The sequence below is a fragment of the Ostrinia nubilalis genome, chromosome 25, assembly GCF_963855985.1.
Source record: "Ostrinia nubilalis chromosome 25, ilOstNubi1.1, whole genome shotgun sequence".
Classification (NCBI taxonomy): Eukaryota; Metazoa; Arthropoda; class Insecta; order Lepidoptera; family Crambidae; genus Ostrinia; species Ostrinia nubilalis.
The window spans coordinates 1,754,825-1,775,358 of record NC_087112.1 but is presented as its reverse complement, the minus strand read 5'-3'; the positions used below and the strand labels follow the sequence as shown (position 1 = coordinate 1,775,358).

Here is a 20,534-nt window from a genome sequence, read left to right as displayed (position 1 = left end):
CTAATATTAGAATAAAATACATATTTATAAACTCTTGCCTTTATTTCTTACTGGTGCGTTGCCTTACAAATATACTTATTACAAATTAAACAAAAATTACTTCACCTACCGTTACAACGTCGGATTTATTACTAAACGATATGCTTTCAGAAACCAAAAGCAGACTGGAAATAATCATGTTCAATAAATAAAGAGAATGCACAATATATTATTACAAAATGATCATATTTTCATTATTTTATTCATAAGAGCGAGGGTATTTGGTTAGTTGTAATTGTGTTAAAAATATTATTTTGTAAAAACCACAAAATATTGAATAGTAAGATACTGAAAAATAATGGAGGAACCCTTACAAAATATGTAAATATAAAAATCCATTGACTTATTTTAACAATTCAAGTTAGTAACCACAAAAATTTAAGCAATAGCATTTTTTAAAATAATTATGTACTTAAAAAACTTTTACTTTTATACAGTAGGTAAATCTTCATGTATTCAAATGTTCAAAACTTATACAAGTAGATGATAAAAGATTCTTTTATTGCACAAACACAAAATAAATGTAATGAATATTAAGAAATATGTACAGTTTTGATATTTTTATCGCTTGCAGCGATCTAATAAATTTATATATTTTTTTTGTATCCAAATACCCACCGCTCTGTATATTACATTTCTTTGGCGAAAATATATTGCATCATATAAAAAATAAATTATTTTTAATACACTGGACTGTTACAAGACATTACACATAAGTCTTTGGCGTTCCTCTAAACTGTATGTCGGTTGTTTACAACATATTTAAAAGCATATTATTCTGACTAATGAAAATGTAGTAGCGGAACAACGTAGGCATTATTTACAACAAAAAAAAAAACATTTAAATTATATAATAAAAATAATAAAAACCTTGGACGGAAAGGATAAGATTTTCTCAACTTATATCCTCAAAACAATATATTCTAAAATGTTTGAACATATCATTTGTATATATTAACTCAACGCATTAAAACATACTCTGAAAATATATTTCTAATCACCAAATTAATGAAGTCGACTTCATTTAAAAATATATTTCTCGAGCTAAAATGCGTAATCATAACTAGAACTAACTTTTTATAAAAAGTAAAAAAAGAAACAAGTAATCTCATAGTAATTTCAAATTAAACTATACTTAAATACATATTTGACTTTCATATATTTGTTCCGAAGCTATAATTTCAAGAGTATTCACATACACACTTAATATTTATAACAATAAGTACAAAAAATAAGTTAAGTAACTTATTACGAATGATAACAACATTAAATGTTATAAAAGATCTATGACGTTGTGCATTGAGGACAGCTTAAATAAAATAAATGAAGTTTTTTTTTCAATAAGGCTCAAAAATCTAAAAGTATTGCGAAGGACAATGCGCAAAATTGGAGTGTTGCCTTTTTTAAAACTACTGGCCTTTTTCTTTTCATTTCACTGGACTTTTCCACTGGCTTTATCTGAATCAAATAAACATTTCTTACATCCAGATAAAGTTCTTGGCACATACGACAAGTTAAGATAAAACATTTACTTTGATCTTTATTTTTTTTAATAACTGTATCATATAATGGAAAAGATGTCATGGATTTTTTCAAGAAATATTGATTTTGTGACCAGCATTTTTCAGGCTAAAAAAACACCCATTGTCCTCGCATTGTATCACTACTGAGGTAAAAGAAAAAAGGTAATACTTAACCCTAATAATGACATTGAATGAATTACATTTAGTTTCATTTAAAATACATTATTTACATCTTAGTCTTAATGAAGTTATCTTATACACTTTGGCTCTCTCATTCAATATATTCTTTCATTTAACTAAACAATAATGAGTATAAATGAACTGTTGGAGTTAAAAATAATTTTGAGAAAGCAAAGTTAGAGCGTACTGACCTCTGAAATTAACATTTATAACAGAACGTATAATGAATTGTACATATATTAATTTATCTACACAATAAGAGATTTACTAAAGGAATGATAAGGTATTAAACTAAAATTCTCACATATGGTATAAGTGTCTTTTATCACTTGGTTTCGTTGTGAGTCGCCGACGGCTACTGCTCGCACGGCGTCCGTTGATATCTGAAACAAATTAATCACATTGTTCATTAATTTGATTAATTACAATCTTCGACTTCGCCTTTCTAAACATTAATCTGTCACAGAAAAAATAGCATTTTTCTTACTACATAGACCTTACTTCCTAACATTAGAAATGATAGTATCGACGTAAAAGCTTCAATTTCTTCAATAAGTATGTATTCTTTTGTAACAAAAATGCTACAAATCCTTTATATTCATTTTACTATATGCGAAGGATGAGAACGTTACGAATAGACAAACACAAAATTATTTCGTAGTTATTACTATTGCATCTTATCTTCCTTAACTAGAAATCTATTTAGAAAAAAAAAACTTTCTTAGTAACAATTGATGAGCTTTCTTACTAAAAATTGTTATAAAATAACATTATTAAGCCGTTTTTTTAGAACTCCAACATAAAACTTGACTAGACATCAAAAGTCCCCCTCCAACCGAAATAACTATTTAGTATCCAGCAACATCGCCAAGTTTAAAAGTGATAGCAGTAGAATCACTTAAATTTAATGCCCTACAACTTATCCCGGGCCCAAGGGACGTCCCTTTGTCGGAGGGGATGATCGAACAACGCCTTTGTTGTAGGTGTGTGAGTTTTGTTTGGGATCTTGTCTTTTGCTGGATGGTCAAATAGAATTTAGTGATTCAGAAATTCTAAGTTGGGAGTGACCAAGAGCGTATAGAAAATTGTTGTCAACTAAATAAGTAACTAATGAACTTATTGGAAAATTAAACTACCTAGTGGCTACGTTTTAAGTTAATAAAGCAATCTAGGGATTGCTTAATGTCATTATTGTAAGAGAGAAGATTTTTAGAGTTGAGTAGTAAAAACAATAAGTGTAGTTTCATGTAATTGTATCATGAAATGACCCTGAAGTCTTTACTATAATGTACCAAATAGGTAATGGGTCTAAATATTGATTAACCAATAAGAGATTTGAATCTACCCTTGAATTAAATCTAGTTTGAAGTTGAATTTGTCTGATACGTCGTAAAATTATCGAGTGATTTACATTGGTAAAATAATATTACGAAGTTTAATCAATTATTTCACCTAGATGATAAAACCTATCATATGTTTTTTCTCTTAGAATATGTATACGTGTTACAGTCCCAGTAAAACTTTTGCGCGTCAATTGATACCACTCAATCAAATAAGTATGAACAATACAAAGCATCAATATAGTTATTTGTCGATGACAAGGAAAATCCTATTGGAATTGGTGACAAAACTCTCAACAACCCAAAAAGGGGGAACAATGATCCCACTACCTTTGTTCATACGGTTGAAATTCGAATACAATGTGTGAATCGGGAATCAAATAGCACATCCCTCTAGTTATTCAACAGCTTTGATGTATCGCACTGGGAATTGGGAGTTCATACCTAATTTGATTGTAGAATCAAAACAGTAGGAGAGTGTTCCTTTATCCGTAAAGTAGTTTTATTGGATCGGAATAACATTTGTTGTAAGTGATAGACAAGTTTTGAGGATAGTTGTTGCTTTGTTTATGGAATGGCTATAGAAAAAGATTGTTTTACTGAAATTAGCATCATAAATATTGAGTACAAATATCGGCGAGTGAAAGGGAAAAAGAAGTAAGGCCTTCACCTTGGGACTGATACAAGATGCTTCGGGAGTAAAAATAGGTATCATAACAAAATTCAGGGTGAACTTTGGGACTTTTGAATGTCTATAAACAATATAACGGTCCTTAGTAAACGGGAAAATCCAAACGGATTAATAAAATTACACAAACAAATTGAAACCAAAATCCAGTTTTCGAATAAATTACAACACCGATTAAATAACGTAGGTGGTAACACAGATCCCTGTGGCACACCTGCAAAGTGTGGCCATACAGCGGTTCCAAGTGATAAACTGTGTGGGATTTATTCCTCACACACCGCCATTCGTTTTCCAGTGGCTGTTAAATGGTCGGACGTTTAAAATCCAGTAAAATCTCGGACAGACGAGAATGCGAGCGAGGTCAAAGGCTCCGTTGAAATCTTTCCCCAGAGGTTTGTTAATGTATTGAGGTATTGAATGAGGTGTATTTTTCCGCAATAAACCTTAAATTGGTGATGGGAGCCCAAACCAAATGGTAAATTGAAATTAGATGCGATTGTATCACTATGTTTTTGTCACTTTTAATGATTTGAGAGCTAAGAATGGCTATCGTTTTGCATTATTATTACTCTAGCAAAGATAAACAATAAGTAAAGTTCTTGTGAATATCAATACTGTAAGATTAGACTTGTTGTCGAGGTATAGCAATATTGAATAGAAGATACGAATACTCACCACTTGGACAGTAGCCCCGTGGCGGCTGAGTGTGTGTAGGGGCCTCCGTAGGGCGAGTACTGCGAGTAGGGCGCCGCGTACGCGTACTCGCTCGCTAATGTTGTTGTACCTGGAATAATAACATAAATACACTCGTTTTAAATAAAATTGGATATGCACATTTACCTATACGAATAAAATGCATGTCGAATAATTAAGAATAGTCTGACAAAAAATCCAAAGTCAATATACAAAGAAACAAAATTGTAAATCGTTTCATCCACGAAGACGCGACCCACCAATTTTTGGTCAAAGGAAGCGCGGGGTGCTGGGAATTTGATCCGAGCAATCTGAGCGTCATTATTGTAGTGTGCGTGTGCACTTATCGATAATTTAGCGTGTACCGATAACACTCAAATATTAGCGGAAGAGTGGTGGGGCGCGTCTTCATGGATAAAACGATCTATATCCGAAACAAATATTTTGGGTGTTAGCTATGGAGGATTCACGACTAAATAAAGGGGACAGAAATTTAGCGACTAAAAACAGATCGGATGTGGCTTGTAACAAAATGGGTGGTTTTTATCATCCTGAAAATACTTTAGTACTTGATACGGTTAATTAACATTATGCCGTACTTAATACGGTAAAAATTGGTATACTTTATTTTTTAAAGTTAGCAATGTCGTTGCTGAAATATTAAAATTCCCGAGATTGCTTGACGCGCAAAAAATCCAGTGAACTTAGCCCGACACGCCTTTTAAGACGAGTAAATAAGTATAAAGTACATAACGACGCCCCTTGACGAGATATAACGAGCTTTATACGCGTAACCACTCCGATAATAATATGCCACCCCCGCAACACTGACAGTTTAATATTTATAACCGAAATAAGCCTACAAACCCGTTTCAAGTACTCAGAGCCACTTCTGTCGCATCACAGACTCGTGTTTCGGTTCGTTACTCGCTCCAGACAAAGCCCGTATGATTTCCAACCCCCCACCCCTCACCCCTCTAAAATTATTTGCATAGAGCCCCGAATGAGCTATTAAAGATGTCTGTCCCCCCTCCACCCCTCGGATAAGCAGATTGCGGTAGATTAAAGACCAAAAGCATAAAGAGAAGTGGCGTCCCTAAAGCCGCCCCTTGCGGTAGCCCATTTTAGAACCTTCCTTTAATATGCATAAGTGCGAAAACTCTGTGGTTCTGTATGAATTTTATGATGTTATAACGGAGAGTGGCGGGGGGTCCGACGAGAAAATTAGATTTTCCTCAGAGTGCCTCGAAGTGGTGTGCTCGACTTTGTCGAATGCTTTCCTAAAGTCGTTGTCGTTTTTTCAGCGTGATTCTTCAACTGTTCGGCCCTTTTGTTTTGTTTTCATTGTTTTATCTCCGCGGGTCGCGCCGTGATCTCTTTATTACGTTCGTAACTCGTGAATGGGCGCTTCGATTGACGTTTTTGTGTTAAATATTTGTAAAGAAACGCCGTGAGTTGCTCGATTACAAAATTATTGTGAAAATAACTAATTAAACTTATTAGATGGGCTTATTAAACTTATGTAAAAACTTAATTGCTATATTAAAGTTACGCTTTCTACAGTAATTTAAACATTAACTATGCGGTAAGATTGATATTTGTGGCACAATGAGTAATTTTCCTTTAAAACAAGTCCTTACTTATGAAAATACCTACTTACTTATAATTTCAGGAATCAGTTTATTGGTCAGGTATTGTGACAATTTTACAACCAGCAGATTTATGAATATTTTATGCTCAAATTAAAAAAATATATAAACAAATAACAGCTAGTCCTGAATATCGTTCATTTCTAGTAGTGTTGCTAAAAAGAGTGCAAAGATGATGATGATGATGATGACCGTAGTGTGTAGTGAGACTTTACATCAAACGCGCTCATTAGTAAGCGCGTAAATAAATTACATTAATGACGGATTGTACAGCGCCCCTAGCGGAAACGTTCAAGAACTAAAATTTTCATACATTTTTAACGCACTCACTAGTGAGAACGTTTGATGTCAACTCACACTCAGCCCACAGTATTGAAGACTTACCATCATAGTGCGCGTACGGCGGGTACGGCGGCGCCGGCGGCTGCAGCACGACCAGCGCTGTCGCGTCGGGGCTGGCGGCGGCAGACGGTGGCTCCGCGCCGGTTCCACCGTTGGAGCCCGTCGAGTCGTTCGTTGCTGAAAGAGAGCATACAATTAGTCAGAAAGAATAGACTTAATACTCTATTTAAAGTTTTAATAAGTTTTAGATCATTTTCAGGGCACTGAAATATTACGTCCTAACATAACATGCTCGACGCGGTGCCACCATTGGAGCCCGTCGAGTCGTTCGTTGCTGAAAGAGAGCATACAGTTAGTAATAATACACTCAATAATTTAATTTAAATTCTTTATAAAGTAGATCCTTTTCAGGGCATCTTTAATAATATGTCCTAGCATTCTCTATGGTGGCTCCGTGCCGGTGCCACCGTTGGAACCTGTCGAGTCGTTCGTTGCTGGTGAGAGAGCATACAGTTAGTCAGAAAGTTTAGACTTAATACTCTAAGTCAAAGTTTTAATAAGTTTTTAGGTCCTTTTCAGCGCATCTAAATATGTCCTAGCATTCTCTATGGTGGCTCCCTGCCGGTGCCACCGTTGGAGCCCGTCGAGTCGTTCGTTGCTGAAAGAGAGGACACAGTTAATCAGAAAGAATAGACTTAATAAGCTAATTTAAATTCTTAATAAGAAGGTATTATAGGGCTTTTTCAGGGCACCTAAAATTGTCCTAATATAGTGTGCTCTGTGCTACAGTGGCCCCGCGCCGGTGCCACCGTTGGAGCCCGTCGAGACGTAAAGAGAGCATTTAGTAATAATACACTCAATAATTTAATTTAAATTCTTTATAAAGTAGGTCCTTTTCAGGGGCACTGAAATAATATGTCGTAATTAAAGCTGGACCTATCATCACTTCTGCATAACATACCGACATACCGGCTGGTGTTGAACCCAGTCACCATTGTCAGCCTCTACCTATAGGATAATCCTACTCCCTATTTGTAATATTAATGTGAATGTTTGTGAGTATGGATGTATGATGTGAGTATGGATTGCAGACTGAAATCTGCATAAGAAACAAGATTCCGTGCACGTTACAGCTTTATGTGCGATTGAGTCATAAAATTGTCTTATTATGAAACCAGCTTCAACCACACCAACGCTTGCAGATCGCCATCGCCGGCGCGATCAAAGGCCAATGACAGATCATGCGACTCAAGATAGTTCGCGCGCCCTGTCATTTCCCTATGATCGCGCCGTGATCGCGCCGGCGATGGCGATCTGCACGCGTTGGTGTGGTTGAAGCATTACACTAAACTTTGTTTTAAAAGCTACTTTTGTACAAACTTGTAACTCGTACACCTTGTACAATAAGATAATACTTGTAACGAGTATAAAATTTAAACAACAATTGAAGCGACCTTTTGTGCGAGCAAACCGCAAAATAATGGACGTGGTGTCGATGCCCGCCGAACTGGTAGACAATGGGATCTAGTCCCAGGTGGGATGGGTAGGGTGAGCATACTGTACGTAATTTGTGGGACAAAATAGGACTTGTGTTTGTTAGTGTTTTTGTTAATTGAGATTTGAAATTAATTTTAAATAAACATTATTTATTTATTAACAATTACCTACAATGCAATAGTTTTTAGTAACGCCACATTTTTAGCTAAGATGTAGTTTGTGAAGTCAAGGCGAGTAGAGTTGGAAGCTTGGCTTTACATGGGATCTAATAACTTTTTCACAGTGTGGGAACCAATAGTTTGATCTAGGCAAAATTTTACATGATAACGAGTACTTTCTGGGTGCAATAAAGTTTAACCTTTAACCGACGACGTGCGGTCTCACAGACCGCTCCGGTTTTTGAAATTTCTGGATTGCAATGTTCTACTTACTCCCATGTCCCGAGCGTCTCAGTACCTTCGAGTTTAGTTGCCCAAACGCCATTACAGGTAGTGGTTACATCGATGAGGGCAGTTTTAATAAGATAATTCGATTTAAAGTTCAACAGCGGTCTGTGGGACCGCACGTCGCAGACTACGTGACATTTTTGTACCATACTAAAACTTGCGTTTTTGTTTTAGACGACTCATTTTTCGTAAAAAATATGGATCCTGGGCCACCACAACCTAGGAAAAGACATTTCCTAATGATATTATTGATATTTGGACATAATATTATGTAAAATATGGTAGTCTGTAAAAAAATACCCCGAAACGGGTGGTAAAGCAAACAGTGACATGTATTCTAGGTTCTGACATGCCAAATCAGCCTGATGTCATTGTACCAGCTGCAAAAAAGACGTACATTTTAGTCCACCTAAATTGAAAACGAAATTATCTTACAGGTGTTACCTATGTATACCGGAAATGCTTGGAATGCGGTAAAAAAAAATGTCTTGATTGTGCCTAATGTTTACCCTACGTCAAATTTTTTTTTGTGCATGTAATGTACGTGTCATTTATTTTTATTTTATTCATTATGTTCACTATATTATTATTATTATTATAATTTTTCTTGCTTTGATTAAAATTTACAAGTTATATAGGTATTATTGAGGTCTAGTGTTATTTTAATGAAATTAAGCGTCAAAAACGTTTTAGCCATATTTAAATAAATAATTTACATTGATTCCTCACAAATTATACGTATGTTTATTTGTAATACTATAATGTTCTCAAAAAATATAAAATCAATATACTTTTATACAAAACATGATTACTTTTTGAGTAAACAGTATAGCGGTCCCACAGACCGCACGTCGCAGACGGCGTGACAAAAAAATCACGTCGTCGGTTAAAGGTTAAATAAAATAATATGGTCGTCTTTATCTTTAAATACAGTGACACATACTGAGCGGTTGCCATTTTAGTTCTGACAACTTATAGTACTACCTACCTACTTATATTTTTAAACTGTGTTATTTAATGTTAAAGGTTTTCTTTCTTATTTCTTCCTTTCATAGCCAAATTCCTATAAAACCAGACGTGTGGTCACATCGTGTGGCTGCGCAGGCGCATCTCGTGTTACTGAGACGGGTGGCGGCGCTCCATTCACAGGAGGATGTGGTCAGGGTTCGATTCTCGGCTGCGTTTCATTCATTACTTGTTATGGTGTGAATGGATTTGTTAGAAGAGGCGAACAAGGTTGGATAACTATTAGCTCTTTAATAACAGTCTAGAGGTGGCAGAAAACTTATCACTATCATGTCTTTTTTGTCTATTTATTAATTTTTTATGTACTATTTCGTAGCTCATACAAAAATGTTCATAAAATTAAGATTTCTTGCAACTCACGAAGGCGAGTGAGCTTTACTTGTGTGTGTACGTGTACAATGTACACATGCACATAACAATAGTGCAATTTTGTCTATCAAAACTTTATAAAAACGAACAGTAGCGAGCCACCACACAGAACGCTTTGAGCTACTTGAACTTGACGTACAACAACTTGAGTTATACATCTGTGAATAAGTTGTCGAATGTTTTAGCGTATCAGAAAAGTCATGTAAAGCTCACTCACCTTCTTTAATTGCAACAACTACCTAGCTCTGCATGTTTTGGATCATGTCTAAAGATTTAGACAAATTCGAAGGCAATAGTTTAGTTGCACCACCTTAATTTTAACCGTAACTAAAACTATAACTGGTGTTTTTGTATGGATTTTAACAGACTTATGACGTTTTATATAGTTAAAGTAAGCAGTAGATGCAACGCAGGGTTAATGTATGAAAAAAGATACATTGTAATGATGTCATTTTTGATACAACACATACAAAACGTAACAAAAATATGATATCGATCCGGATTCCCAGACCGCAAGCGCGGTGTACCAATAATAACTGCGGCAATCACTATAGTTATCCGTTTTTTGTTTGCTATACATGGGAACGTTGGTTTGCAAATGAGAATGGATCGGATCTGTTATTGAGACTAGTGTTAGTGAGTTTTTAGAGGTGTTTATCTTGCCGTCAGTAATTTGGACATCTATACTAACTAGATGGGTAATAATTATGCTTAAAGAACTTGATTTCCCATAAGATTTACATTAATTCACCTAATAGGTATAAATAACTTAGAAATGTTGTCTTAATAAAGTAGATAAGTACGTAGTTTTTACAACTATGCTGTAGTTCCCAATTGTATATTACGAAGTGACTTTTCACTATGTATAGGTAGCACATATTTTATCTCTTGAAATTTAACCCAAAACTGCTGAATCGTGAACTCATTCACATTTTAGTTCGTGAAGAAACAATCAATGTACGATGACTACGTAATATCATAAACTATCATAACTAAATCGGAATAGTGAAATGTAGTCCTACATGTTGTCCCGAAGTGGTGGTGGGGCAAACGGAATTGGGACAAGGTTATACGCACATAACTTAGATAAAGATCTACACTATTCATTTATTCATTGAGAATTCATACAGCGATACAAAGTGCTAACAAAGCAGGCTATTATAGAATTTGAATGCTAATTTAGCCAGTGTTATTTTTTAAAGTTGAAAACATAAAAAAGGATTTATTCATTACCCTGAACGCCCAAAAAACTAATCTAGCAAACGAATGGAGGACGGTAAACAAATGTGTCGGTCAGGCGCGCCAATCGGCCAACTGATGCTGTGGGCGAACAGTTTATTTCGAGGGGAAAAAACGATTTTCATTTAGGTCCTGGCGATTGAGGATTTTATGGAATTTAAAGCAGTTTTCAAACTTATGTGTGTATTTTGACTGTTGCTTTTTTCATCGAGTAACGAGTTACCCCCGTATTCACAAACGATGCTTGCTTAAATGAAGCAGCAAATCGAAAGCACAGCTTTGAATAGAGCTCTGTAATTGGTTCGTGTGTGACCCCTGTGCGTCTACGCGCACTGTGAGACCTCATAGTAATGTTTGTGAATACGGGTGTTAGAGACGGATTAAATAATTAAAGTTACATTTTCAGCTTATCTAACATTTCATTAAAATTCATAAGGTGGTAAGTTATTTTAGAACTTTTTGTATGTAAAATACTTCATAACGTTTTTAGTGAAAAAAAAGGTGAAGGAGCTCGTTTAGTGACAAGTTTAGTAAAAAGCCAAATATTAGTAATAAGTTTTGCCGAAACCATGCCAAAATGGATCTAAAAGCACGTGCATTTAATGTCTAATTTCGTAAGACGCATTTTTCCACATAAAAGCAAACAAAGAGGAATGTAGAACCTCTTCCTTTTTAAGTCGGTTAAAAATAATAAACAATAAGTAACCACAGACTCTAAAACACCACAGTGTCAACGAAGGCATCCAAAAACAGTTAGACCATCAGAATGCCATAGAACACCGCGAGTCGCGACACCGCAGCGTTTCAGGGCGTGACTAATGATGGTGTGGTGATGGTGGTTATGGAAAACCATAGTCACTTGGAGGTGAAGATAGAGCCGCTTGGGATGCGTGTTCCGTATGGTTTGGGAGAGTTTTTTTTACGAATCTAATAGTGTCTTACTAATAATAAAGAAATTTTGTGAAGATGTATGTTTGTCACTCTTTCACGCAAAAACTGCTGAACGGGTTTTGATTAAACTTTCAATAAGTTAGAATTTATAACAATCTGTGACAAGCTGAATTTGAATTTTTGTGAATTGTCTGGTGCGACTACAAAAGTTATCAGTTTGAATCTCTTGAGACAAGACAAGTTTTAGAAAACGACTTTTATTAAATAATGTACTAGTAATAGGAGTAGTTAATTTGACATCAACATCACGCCACAGACGCTATACAGAAACTTTAATCCGGTTACTTATACAATAATGGTTTTTCAGAAAAGTTCCAGAACTCCAAAATACTGTACAATTACAAATTAACACTACCGTATTGATTTAACCATTTAACCCGCAAAACCAGTAACTCTTTTTCATTAGGGCCTTAAAACAATGCAGTAGCGATAAAAATATAGTGACAATTGTGCAACAACAGCTTCTTATATCCGTTACTATAAAGTCACGATTCAGAGGAAGTGGGCGGTCGCCTGTCGAGGATGGCTATCATTTTAAAACTGTTATTTGTATTAGTTATTTGTTAACCCCCCGTTAAGTTGGCTGCAGAAATGTTAAGTGGGGTGTACGTAACTGGTTGTTAGTATCGGTCACGCGACAGTTACTAGTCTTGACTGGTCGGTGTTAAGTTTAGTAAACTTGCTTTGTCATACATACTCGTAATATTGGATTATAAAAATAATGTACAAGTAATATTTCGCGCTAGATATTGGTTAAATTTACTTACACTAAAGGATACTCGTTGAATACAACAATGTCCCCGAAGTACGGAATGGTTGATTCAAGCCTACACTAGCACGCTTCAGCGCTAGCACGGACGCTAGTACGCATTACTATAGATAGACGGACCGGACGCTACTTAGTGGAGTGCGGCGTATAGTAGGGTGACTGGCGCGTCGTAGTAAGTCGCGCCGTCACGCTTGTACTCGTCTTGGGGGCTCCAATGATCGTATGAGCGCTAGAAATCACGCTAGTGTTGCTATTGTGCTAGTATAGTATGCACTATACTACAGTATGGCATATAGTCTCATTGACTGGCTACTGCTTACTACAAGCACGCAGATACATCCTAGGTGCTCTAATGAGCGCTAGTATACGCAATGACAGGCGCTAGTATATGCGCTAGTACTTACCGGAGTGCGGCGTATAGTGCGGGTTGACAGCGTGTTTGCAGTAAGGTAGCCAGTCGCACTATTGATTTCTCTTGGGAACTCTAATGAGCGTTAGTATAGACGCTGCATACCAGACTGCGGCGTGCAGGCGTATAGGGGACGTGCGCACTAGTACAGTATGGACCCTGGAATATACACTAATAATAATATGTGCGCTAGTACTTACCGGAGTGCGGCGTATAGTGCGGGTGGGCGGCGCGTCTTAGACAGTTGCGCTACTGAGCTAGTACTCATACTGGGGGCTCCAATGAGCGCTAGTAAGGACGATAGTACGTGCGCTAGTACAGTATGCGTTCTAGTACTTACCGGAGTGCGGCGTATAATGCGGGTGGGTGGCATGCTCGTAATATGTAATAACTAGTCCCGCTACTGAGCTTGTAATCGTCCTGGGGTCTCTAATAAGCGCTAGTAAGCGCGCTAGTGTTGCTATTGTGCCAGTAAGTGAGCTAGTATAGACGCTACTTACCGGAGTGCGGCGTATAGTGCGGGTGGGCGGCGTGCTCGTATTATGTAGTAACTAGTCCCGCTTCTGAGCTTGTACTCGTCTTGGGGGCTCCAACGAGCGCTAGTAAGGACGTTATTACGCGTTAGTATAGACGCTACTTACCGGAGCGCGGCGTGTAGTGCGGGTGGGCGGCGTGCTCGTATTATGTAGTAACCAGTCCCGCTTCTGAGCTTGTACTCGTCTTGGGGGCTCCAACGAGCGCTAGTATGGACGCTAGTACGCGCTAGTATAGACGCTACTCACCGGAGTGCGGCGTGTAGTGCGGGTGGGCGGCGTGCTCGTAGGGCGCGTCGAACAGCTCGCCGTAGTAGCCGGTCGCGCCGCCCGCCGCGCCGCCCAGCTCGGATAGCAGCTTGTACTCGTCCTTGAGGCTCCAACGAGCGCTAGTATGTACGCTAGTGTCGCTAGTACGCGCTAGTATAGACCCTACACACCATATTGCAGCGTGTAGTGCAGGTAAGTAGTAGCCAGTCGCGCTATTGAACTTGTTTTCGTCCTGGAAGCTGTAATGAGCGCTAGTAAAGACGCTACTTATCGGAGTCTAGTACGGATGGGCGTCGCGTCATAGGCAGTCGCGCTACTGAGGCTTGAGACTCTAATGAGCGCTAGTATGGACGCTATTATATGCGCTAGTATAGTATGCATTCTAGTACTTAGAATGCATACCTTGGTACGTACTGGAGTGCGGGTGGGCGGCGCGTCGTAGACAATCGCGCCAATCACGCTTTTACTCGCCTTGGGGGGGTCCAACGCTAGTAAGCGCGCTAGTGTTGCTATTGTGCTAGTAAGTGAGCTAGTATAGACGCTACTTACCGGAGTGCGGCGTGTAGTGCGGGTGGGCGGCGTGCTCGTAGGGCGCGTCGAACAGCTCGCCGTAGTAGCCGGTCGCGCCGCCCGCCGCGCCGCCCAGCTCGGATAGCAGCTTGTACTCGTCCTTGAGGCTCCAACGAGCGCTAGTAAGGACGCTAGTATAGTACCTAGCTAGTAGTAGTGCGCGTGAGCGTCATGCTCGCATTGAGTAGTAGCCAATGGCATTATTGATTTGTGCTATGGGCTCTAATGAGCGCTAGTAAAGACGCTACTTATCGGAGTCTAGTGCGGATGGGCGTCGCGTCATAGGCAGTCGCGCTACTGAGGCTTGAGACTCTAATGAGCGCTAGTATGGACGCTATTATGTGCGCTAGTATAGTATGCAATGCATACCTTGGTACGTACCGGAGTGCGGGTGGGCGGCGCGTCGTAGTAAGTCGCGCCAGTTACGCTTTTACTCGCCTTGGGGGCTCCAGAGAGCGCTAGTATGGACGTTATTAAGTGCGCTAGAATAGTATGCATTCTAGTACTTACCGGAGTGCGGCGTATAGTGCGGGTGGGCGGCATGCTCGTAATATGTAATAACTAGTCCCGCTACTGAGCTTGTAATCGTCCTGGGGTCTCTAATAAGCGCTAGTATGGGCGCTAGCAAGCACGCTAGTGTTGCTATTGTGCCAGTAAGTGAGCTAGTATAGACGCTACTTACCGGAGTGCGGCGTATAGTGCGGGTGGGCGGCGTGCTTGTAATATGTAGTAACTAGTCCCGCTTCTGAGCTTGTACTCGTCTTGGGGGCTCCAACGAGCGCTAGTAAGGACGTTATTACGCGTTAGTATAGACGCTACTTACCGGAGCGCGGCGTGTAGTCCGAATGGGGGCGCGTCTTAGTAAGTCGCGCCAGTTACACTACTGAGCTTGTACTCATCCTGGGGGCTCCAATTTGCGCTAGTATAGACGCTACTTACCGGAGTGCGGCGTGTAGTGTGGGTGGGCTGCGTGCTCATAGGGCGCGTCGAACAGCTCGCCGTAGTAGCCGGTCGTGCCGCCCGCCGCGCCGCCCAGCTCGGATAGCAGCTTGTACTCGTCCTTGAGGCTCCATTTCGATGACGACCATAACTGCTGGTGAAAAATACATTATTTAATAAGGCTGTACCTTTAATCGGTAAACTAATGAACACAAACAACTATAGTCTGGTCTGCGAGCACGTAGAATTTTGTCCAATGACACCAAGCTACCCATTCTTATCGCTCGCGCGTAATTATGATGCTGTCGCGCTCACACATTCACTGCGGGCGCCCGTCGCACAGTCGCGACAAGCATTTTTATGTTTATCAATTCAGAATTTAATCAAATAAAATCTTGTAGAAGAAGTAATTAATTCGTTTTAACTTAACGTAGCACGTAGGACTTGGCTTAACCCCACAGTTTTTCTTGGTACATTACATAAAAAACTAACACCCGTATTCACAAACGATGCTTTCTTTAAGTGAAGCAGCAAATCGAACGCAGAGCGTTGAATAGAGCTTTGTGATTGGTTCGTGTGTCACCCTGTGCATCCACGCGCACTGTGACACCTCATAGTAATGTTTGTGAATACTGGCGTAAATAACATTTTACTACATGTTTAATTATAAAGTCATTTGAAATTGACACAGTAATCGTTTTTGACTGCGTGTACCACAAAATGAATCAGAACTAACAAACTAAAGGCAAAACGAATCCCTAATTAACAGGAGATAGTAACGACCGTTAATCGAGACCAGCTGTAATCTGGCGCGAATTGGCGCGTAAACTGGCCGCCATCTTGCGAAGACAAATGGCGGGACGCGCGCTTCCGGCCGCCATGATTAAACCGAAATTAACGCAACGAGATATAAAGTTAACAAATAGCGACTTTGCGAATAGTTGTACGAGAAAATGTTGTATGAAAAAGTATTTCATGAACCATGCATCTTGTAGTTATTGCAATGATCTTGCAATTCAGATCAATTTAATTACTTCCGTTGGGTTCCCTAGTCAATAGGAAAGGCTTACTAACATTTTACTTTATTTGTACTTCTACCCACAGCTTAATTCAGTGACTCTTGGTGTGGACAATATTAAGGTGTAAAATCTTATGTGTTGATGACAGTACTTAGTAGGCGTATGATTTTTTCCAAAGTGTAAAATTATGTGACAATTTTCTTCCAAATTAGCTCATGTTAGTGAGAATGTGTTTGCACAAGCGAAACCGTTGTACCTAAGTATTTGATTAGAATATCTTTAAGAACATAGTGTTCATGCCTTTGAAGTCCGCTTTTACTCACATTAGAGTATATTTGGTCGCCATTGTAATGACTCCGCTGTCTTTTGACGTCGTCTTCCGAATGGTTGTTGAAGTCTCGGTTCTCGTCTGAAACAAAAAAATCCCTTTAAAATAGCTCTATCATGAAATACATACAACACACCTAGTAGGATGCCAGCCACGACAAAATTTTATCAGTTTTCCACGATAAGCCCATACATCGTCGATATGATTTTATCATGATGCACATCCTGAGCTGGAGATATTTTTAAATAATTTATATTCAAATTCATAGACTAGGCGCAGGATAAGGTGGTGAAGACATACATAAAGGATACGTTTCAGTTTTAAGGATGAAAATCCACCCAAGTATAGAGCCCAGAACTTACTTATCCTTCTTGGATCGAGAGAGTCTAACGCCCGTATTCACAAACATTACTATGAGGTCTCACAGTGCGCGTGGACGCACAGGATGAGACACGAGTTTCGATTTTGAAGCTTTTTAATATTCTTGAAAGCCTATTTTCTTAGACAAAAGTAAGTTTTTTTATTATTTAATAGGTTAACATTGCTTTTAGACTGGCCCAGTTTTTCCTTTTATAACTGATTTGATTTGCAAGTAATGATCTCAATCGAAACTAATAATGTTCACCAGTTTCACCTATGGGTATGCTATTTATTATGTTTGTTTAACAGACTGATTTAAAGATTTAAAAATATGTTAACTGTCTGTTAAGTTAGGTAATAAATACGTTTATTCAAGTCGTTATCTTTAAGAAATTTAAAAATTTATTAAAAAGATTTGTTTGTTGATTTGTTTGTTTGTGTAATTTTGCTATTAATTTGGACTCGTATTCTTTGGAAAACAAGTGATTCAATTGTAGCTCCAGATTTTTATTGTTATTTATCCTTTGCTTAAATTACACGCGACTTTATGAGTTTTGTTCCTTTCGTTAATTACTAAGTAGTTAGTTATTAGTTAATATTAATTATGAAAGATTTTTTTTTTCTTTCCTTACCCAATAAGCGGTACTAAATTCTAATATTGATTGTTGTGCAATAAAAGTATGTATATTAGATTAAAAAACCAGTGTTTTTAATAAATTTCAGCCGATTTCAACAGTTTTAATAAAAAGACTCGAGACCCGAGAAAACTCGAGACTTTGGCCTCGAGAATTCCCGAAACTCGAGAAAAAAAATAGGTCGAGAAATCAGAAACCCTAGACACGAATCAATCACAGAGCTCTATTCAACGCTGTGCGTTCGATTTGCTGCTTCACATAAGCAAGCATCGTTTGCGAATACGGGCGTAAATCTTATACCCCGTAAACCTTCTTTCGTTTGCCTCCTGTCCTATAAAAAATCCTATCATACATTATCCATCCGTATCTATATAAAATACATTTTTACAGACTTTCTGGCCATAGTTAGGTCTGACTATCAAGGCTACGCTAAATCGCAAAAGGTCACCGTCCTTTAGACACAGTAACAAATATGTACGCAAACTACAAGTTAAGACGACTTGCAAAATATTAAACTGCAGGTCTCTACTACTATTTTGATGTAGTAAATTTTTTGCACCGCCTTTCTCTGCATGACCCGTGGTTGACTAGTAGAGAATGCCATCCGGCATTAAGTCCGCCACAGTGCATTGTATGTATGTGCAAAAGTTTAAATAAATAAAGTTCGAGTTTTTCAGTGTTTCAATTGAGCTGATTTTGCAACCTAGATTTTTTAAATTCTCAAACTATACATCTAGTACATAAATTAGTCAGACCTATAAATAATACCAGTTACTAAATGGAAATCATTTTTCACCATCACAAACAAATACCACATGGCATGAAAAGCTTTTTAAAATTCTGAAATTTTTCTTCTCATAAGAAAAATACTTTAGCCTTCTCAAAATCACTTCCTAAAGCCCCAAATTCAACCAACATCATTAAAAAGTCATCGGTTGGAAGTTATAATAATAACTTCTTAGCGATTGCAGTTAATTTAATAGCACAGTAAATCTCTCTGGTTCCGCGGGTTGAACAGGACTGAAAGGGATGTGAAAAGGTCGGTAATTATATCGATATCTTGTGGTTTTATCGACGATTTACAAGTACAGTAAAGAAAAAAGGAAACTAGCACTTCCAGTTTTATTTCTTACTTAATTTTATAATCTAATTTCAGTAAATATTTCAGTGTAATAAACATATTTATTTTAAAAACGTACAATGACATGCAAACTGCTAATTTAACTAGCAAAGGCCAATGTCTTCTCTTTTAATCTAATAACATCAATTAGAACACTCAACACGCATACAGATAGATATTGTCATTTTAAGTGGCGAGTGCTAGTGATGGGTACTTAGATAAATCTAGGCCATTAAATATAAAATTGATTAAAAACTGTTTATTTATTTGTCTTTAAATCTATTAATCGGTATCAGTCAATAAATCGGTATTAATCAGTATCAATATTATTCGGCATCAGTCAGAGGCTTGTAAAATATACTTTACTTTTTCCCAGGTATCGATATGGGAAGTCAAACATCGATAACTTGCACATCCCTATCGCTCCTCATTCCGCGCTCAACGGGGGCCTGCTAGTATGTTCTCTACTAACATTACTTACAAGTTTTCTTCTAAGACTTTATTGGATAAAGTGCCCCCGGGGGGCGCGTTTCACAGTTTTCCGAGTATCTCGAAAGTTAGTTAAATTTTATGGTCTGATCAATTAGGTTAAAGGATTTTGGAGCACTGGAAAATTGGGATGAATTATGAGCAAAATGGTTTAGAAGCACTTCCTAAATGTATAGCTGACAATACTCTAGAACATTGACAAAACAAAATTATAACAAAATACCATTATTAATGCTTGACACTACTAAAAAACAAAAAGAAGTTGTTTTTTTCAGGTTTTTTCTTTATCTTTTACTCAGGGAAGACAATGCAGAGCCGTTGTGGAGGGCAGCCTTGATCCAAACTTCATGCTTTTAAACCTGCATACCTTGGTCTACATGCCATTGCTCTTCAAGCCAGTTAGAATTCCATGACCTAGATCTTACTCCCAGTCCTCCAACCCCCTATCTTGGCCCTCGTGTCGCTTCATCTGTAGCCTCCATGCCTCACCTCTCCTTCTTTGGTCTTCATACCTCTTGTTCTGCAGACAGTGGTGTTGTTATAGAGCTACCTGGATCTTTGGATCAAGGTTTTCTCTGCAATATTATGGCTGGTAAGGAATAAAGAGTTCTTCTTCTATTATTCTTCCTTCAGCTGATGGTGCCCTTGTAGAATAACCTTGATCACCCTATGCTTCCACTTCTTTAGATCAGTGATGTCGTTGAGGAGCTGTCCCTTCTTTTTGCACACATTGTCATCGTCTTTGGAAGTCTCTCTAGCCTTATTATCCACGTACCTTGGTCCTCGTGCCGCTTCCGCTTGAGGCCGGCGCCGTGCAGCGCGTCCACCTGCTCGATGCCGAGGATGCCGTTGATGCTGTAGCTGCCGGTGTTTGGCACGTGCTGCTCCGCGCTTGGGGAGAGCACGGCGGTGGTGCCGGGCGCGTTGCCCGCGTGGGTTATTACCTGGGAGAATAAATCAATTAGTATGCTATCTAAGTTTTACCACATATTATGTGACTTCATGATGGCGATCCCTCATTTAGATATTTTCCGTATTTGATCTCAATAAGTACATTCCAAGACTTCTACCAGGAATACTGTGTGAGAAATAAATAAATAAATGTTGCCTG

General features: G+C 38.2%; 1 protein-coding gene and 1 long non-coding RNA gene across 2 annotated transcripts in view; both read right to left on the bottom strand.

Annotated features, from left to right (window-relative positions):
* Positions 1-634: 634 nt before the first annotated feature.
* Positions 635-6,540, bottom strand: LOC135084023 (uncharacterized). Its single transcript, XR_010259759.1, has 3 exons — positions 6,497-6,540; positions 4,446-4,554; positions 635-2,125 (listed from the first exon to the last, which is right to left on the bottom strand). It is a non-coding gene; the product is annotated as an uncharacterized LOC135084023 (long non-coding RNA).
* A 519-nt stretch (positions 6,541-7,059) lies between these two features.
* LOC135084056 (paired box protein Pax-2a) overlaps positions 7,060-20,534 on the bottom strand; it is a 121,435-nt gene continuing 107,960 nt past the window's right edge. The window contains exons 7-13 of the mRNA XM_063978798.1: positions 20,199-20,367; positions 16,815-16,900; positions 15,473-15,626; positions 15,216-15,314; positions 14,513-14,680; positions 13,943-14,125; positions 7,060-7,112 (exon numbers count right to left, since the gene is read on the bottom strand). Of these exons, the coding sequence (XP_063834868.1) occupies positions 7,060-7,112; positions 13,943-14,125; positions 14,513-14,680; positions 15,216-15,314; positions 15,473-15,626; positions 16,815-16,900; positions 20,199-20,367 (912 nt within the window). The remainder of the gene's footprint in view (positions 7,113-13,942; positions 14,126-14,512; positions 14,681-15,215; positions 15,315-15,472; positions 15,627-16,814; positions 16,901-20,198; positions 20,368-20,534) is intronic.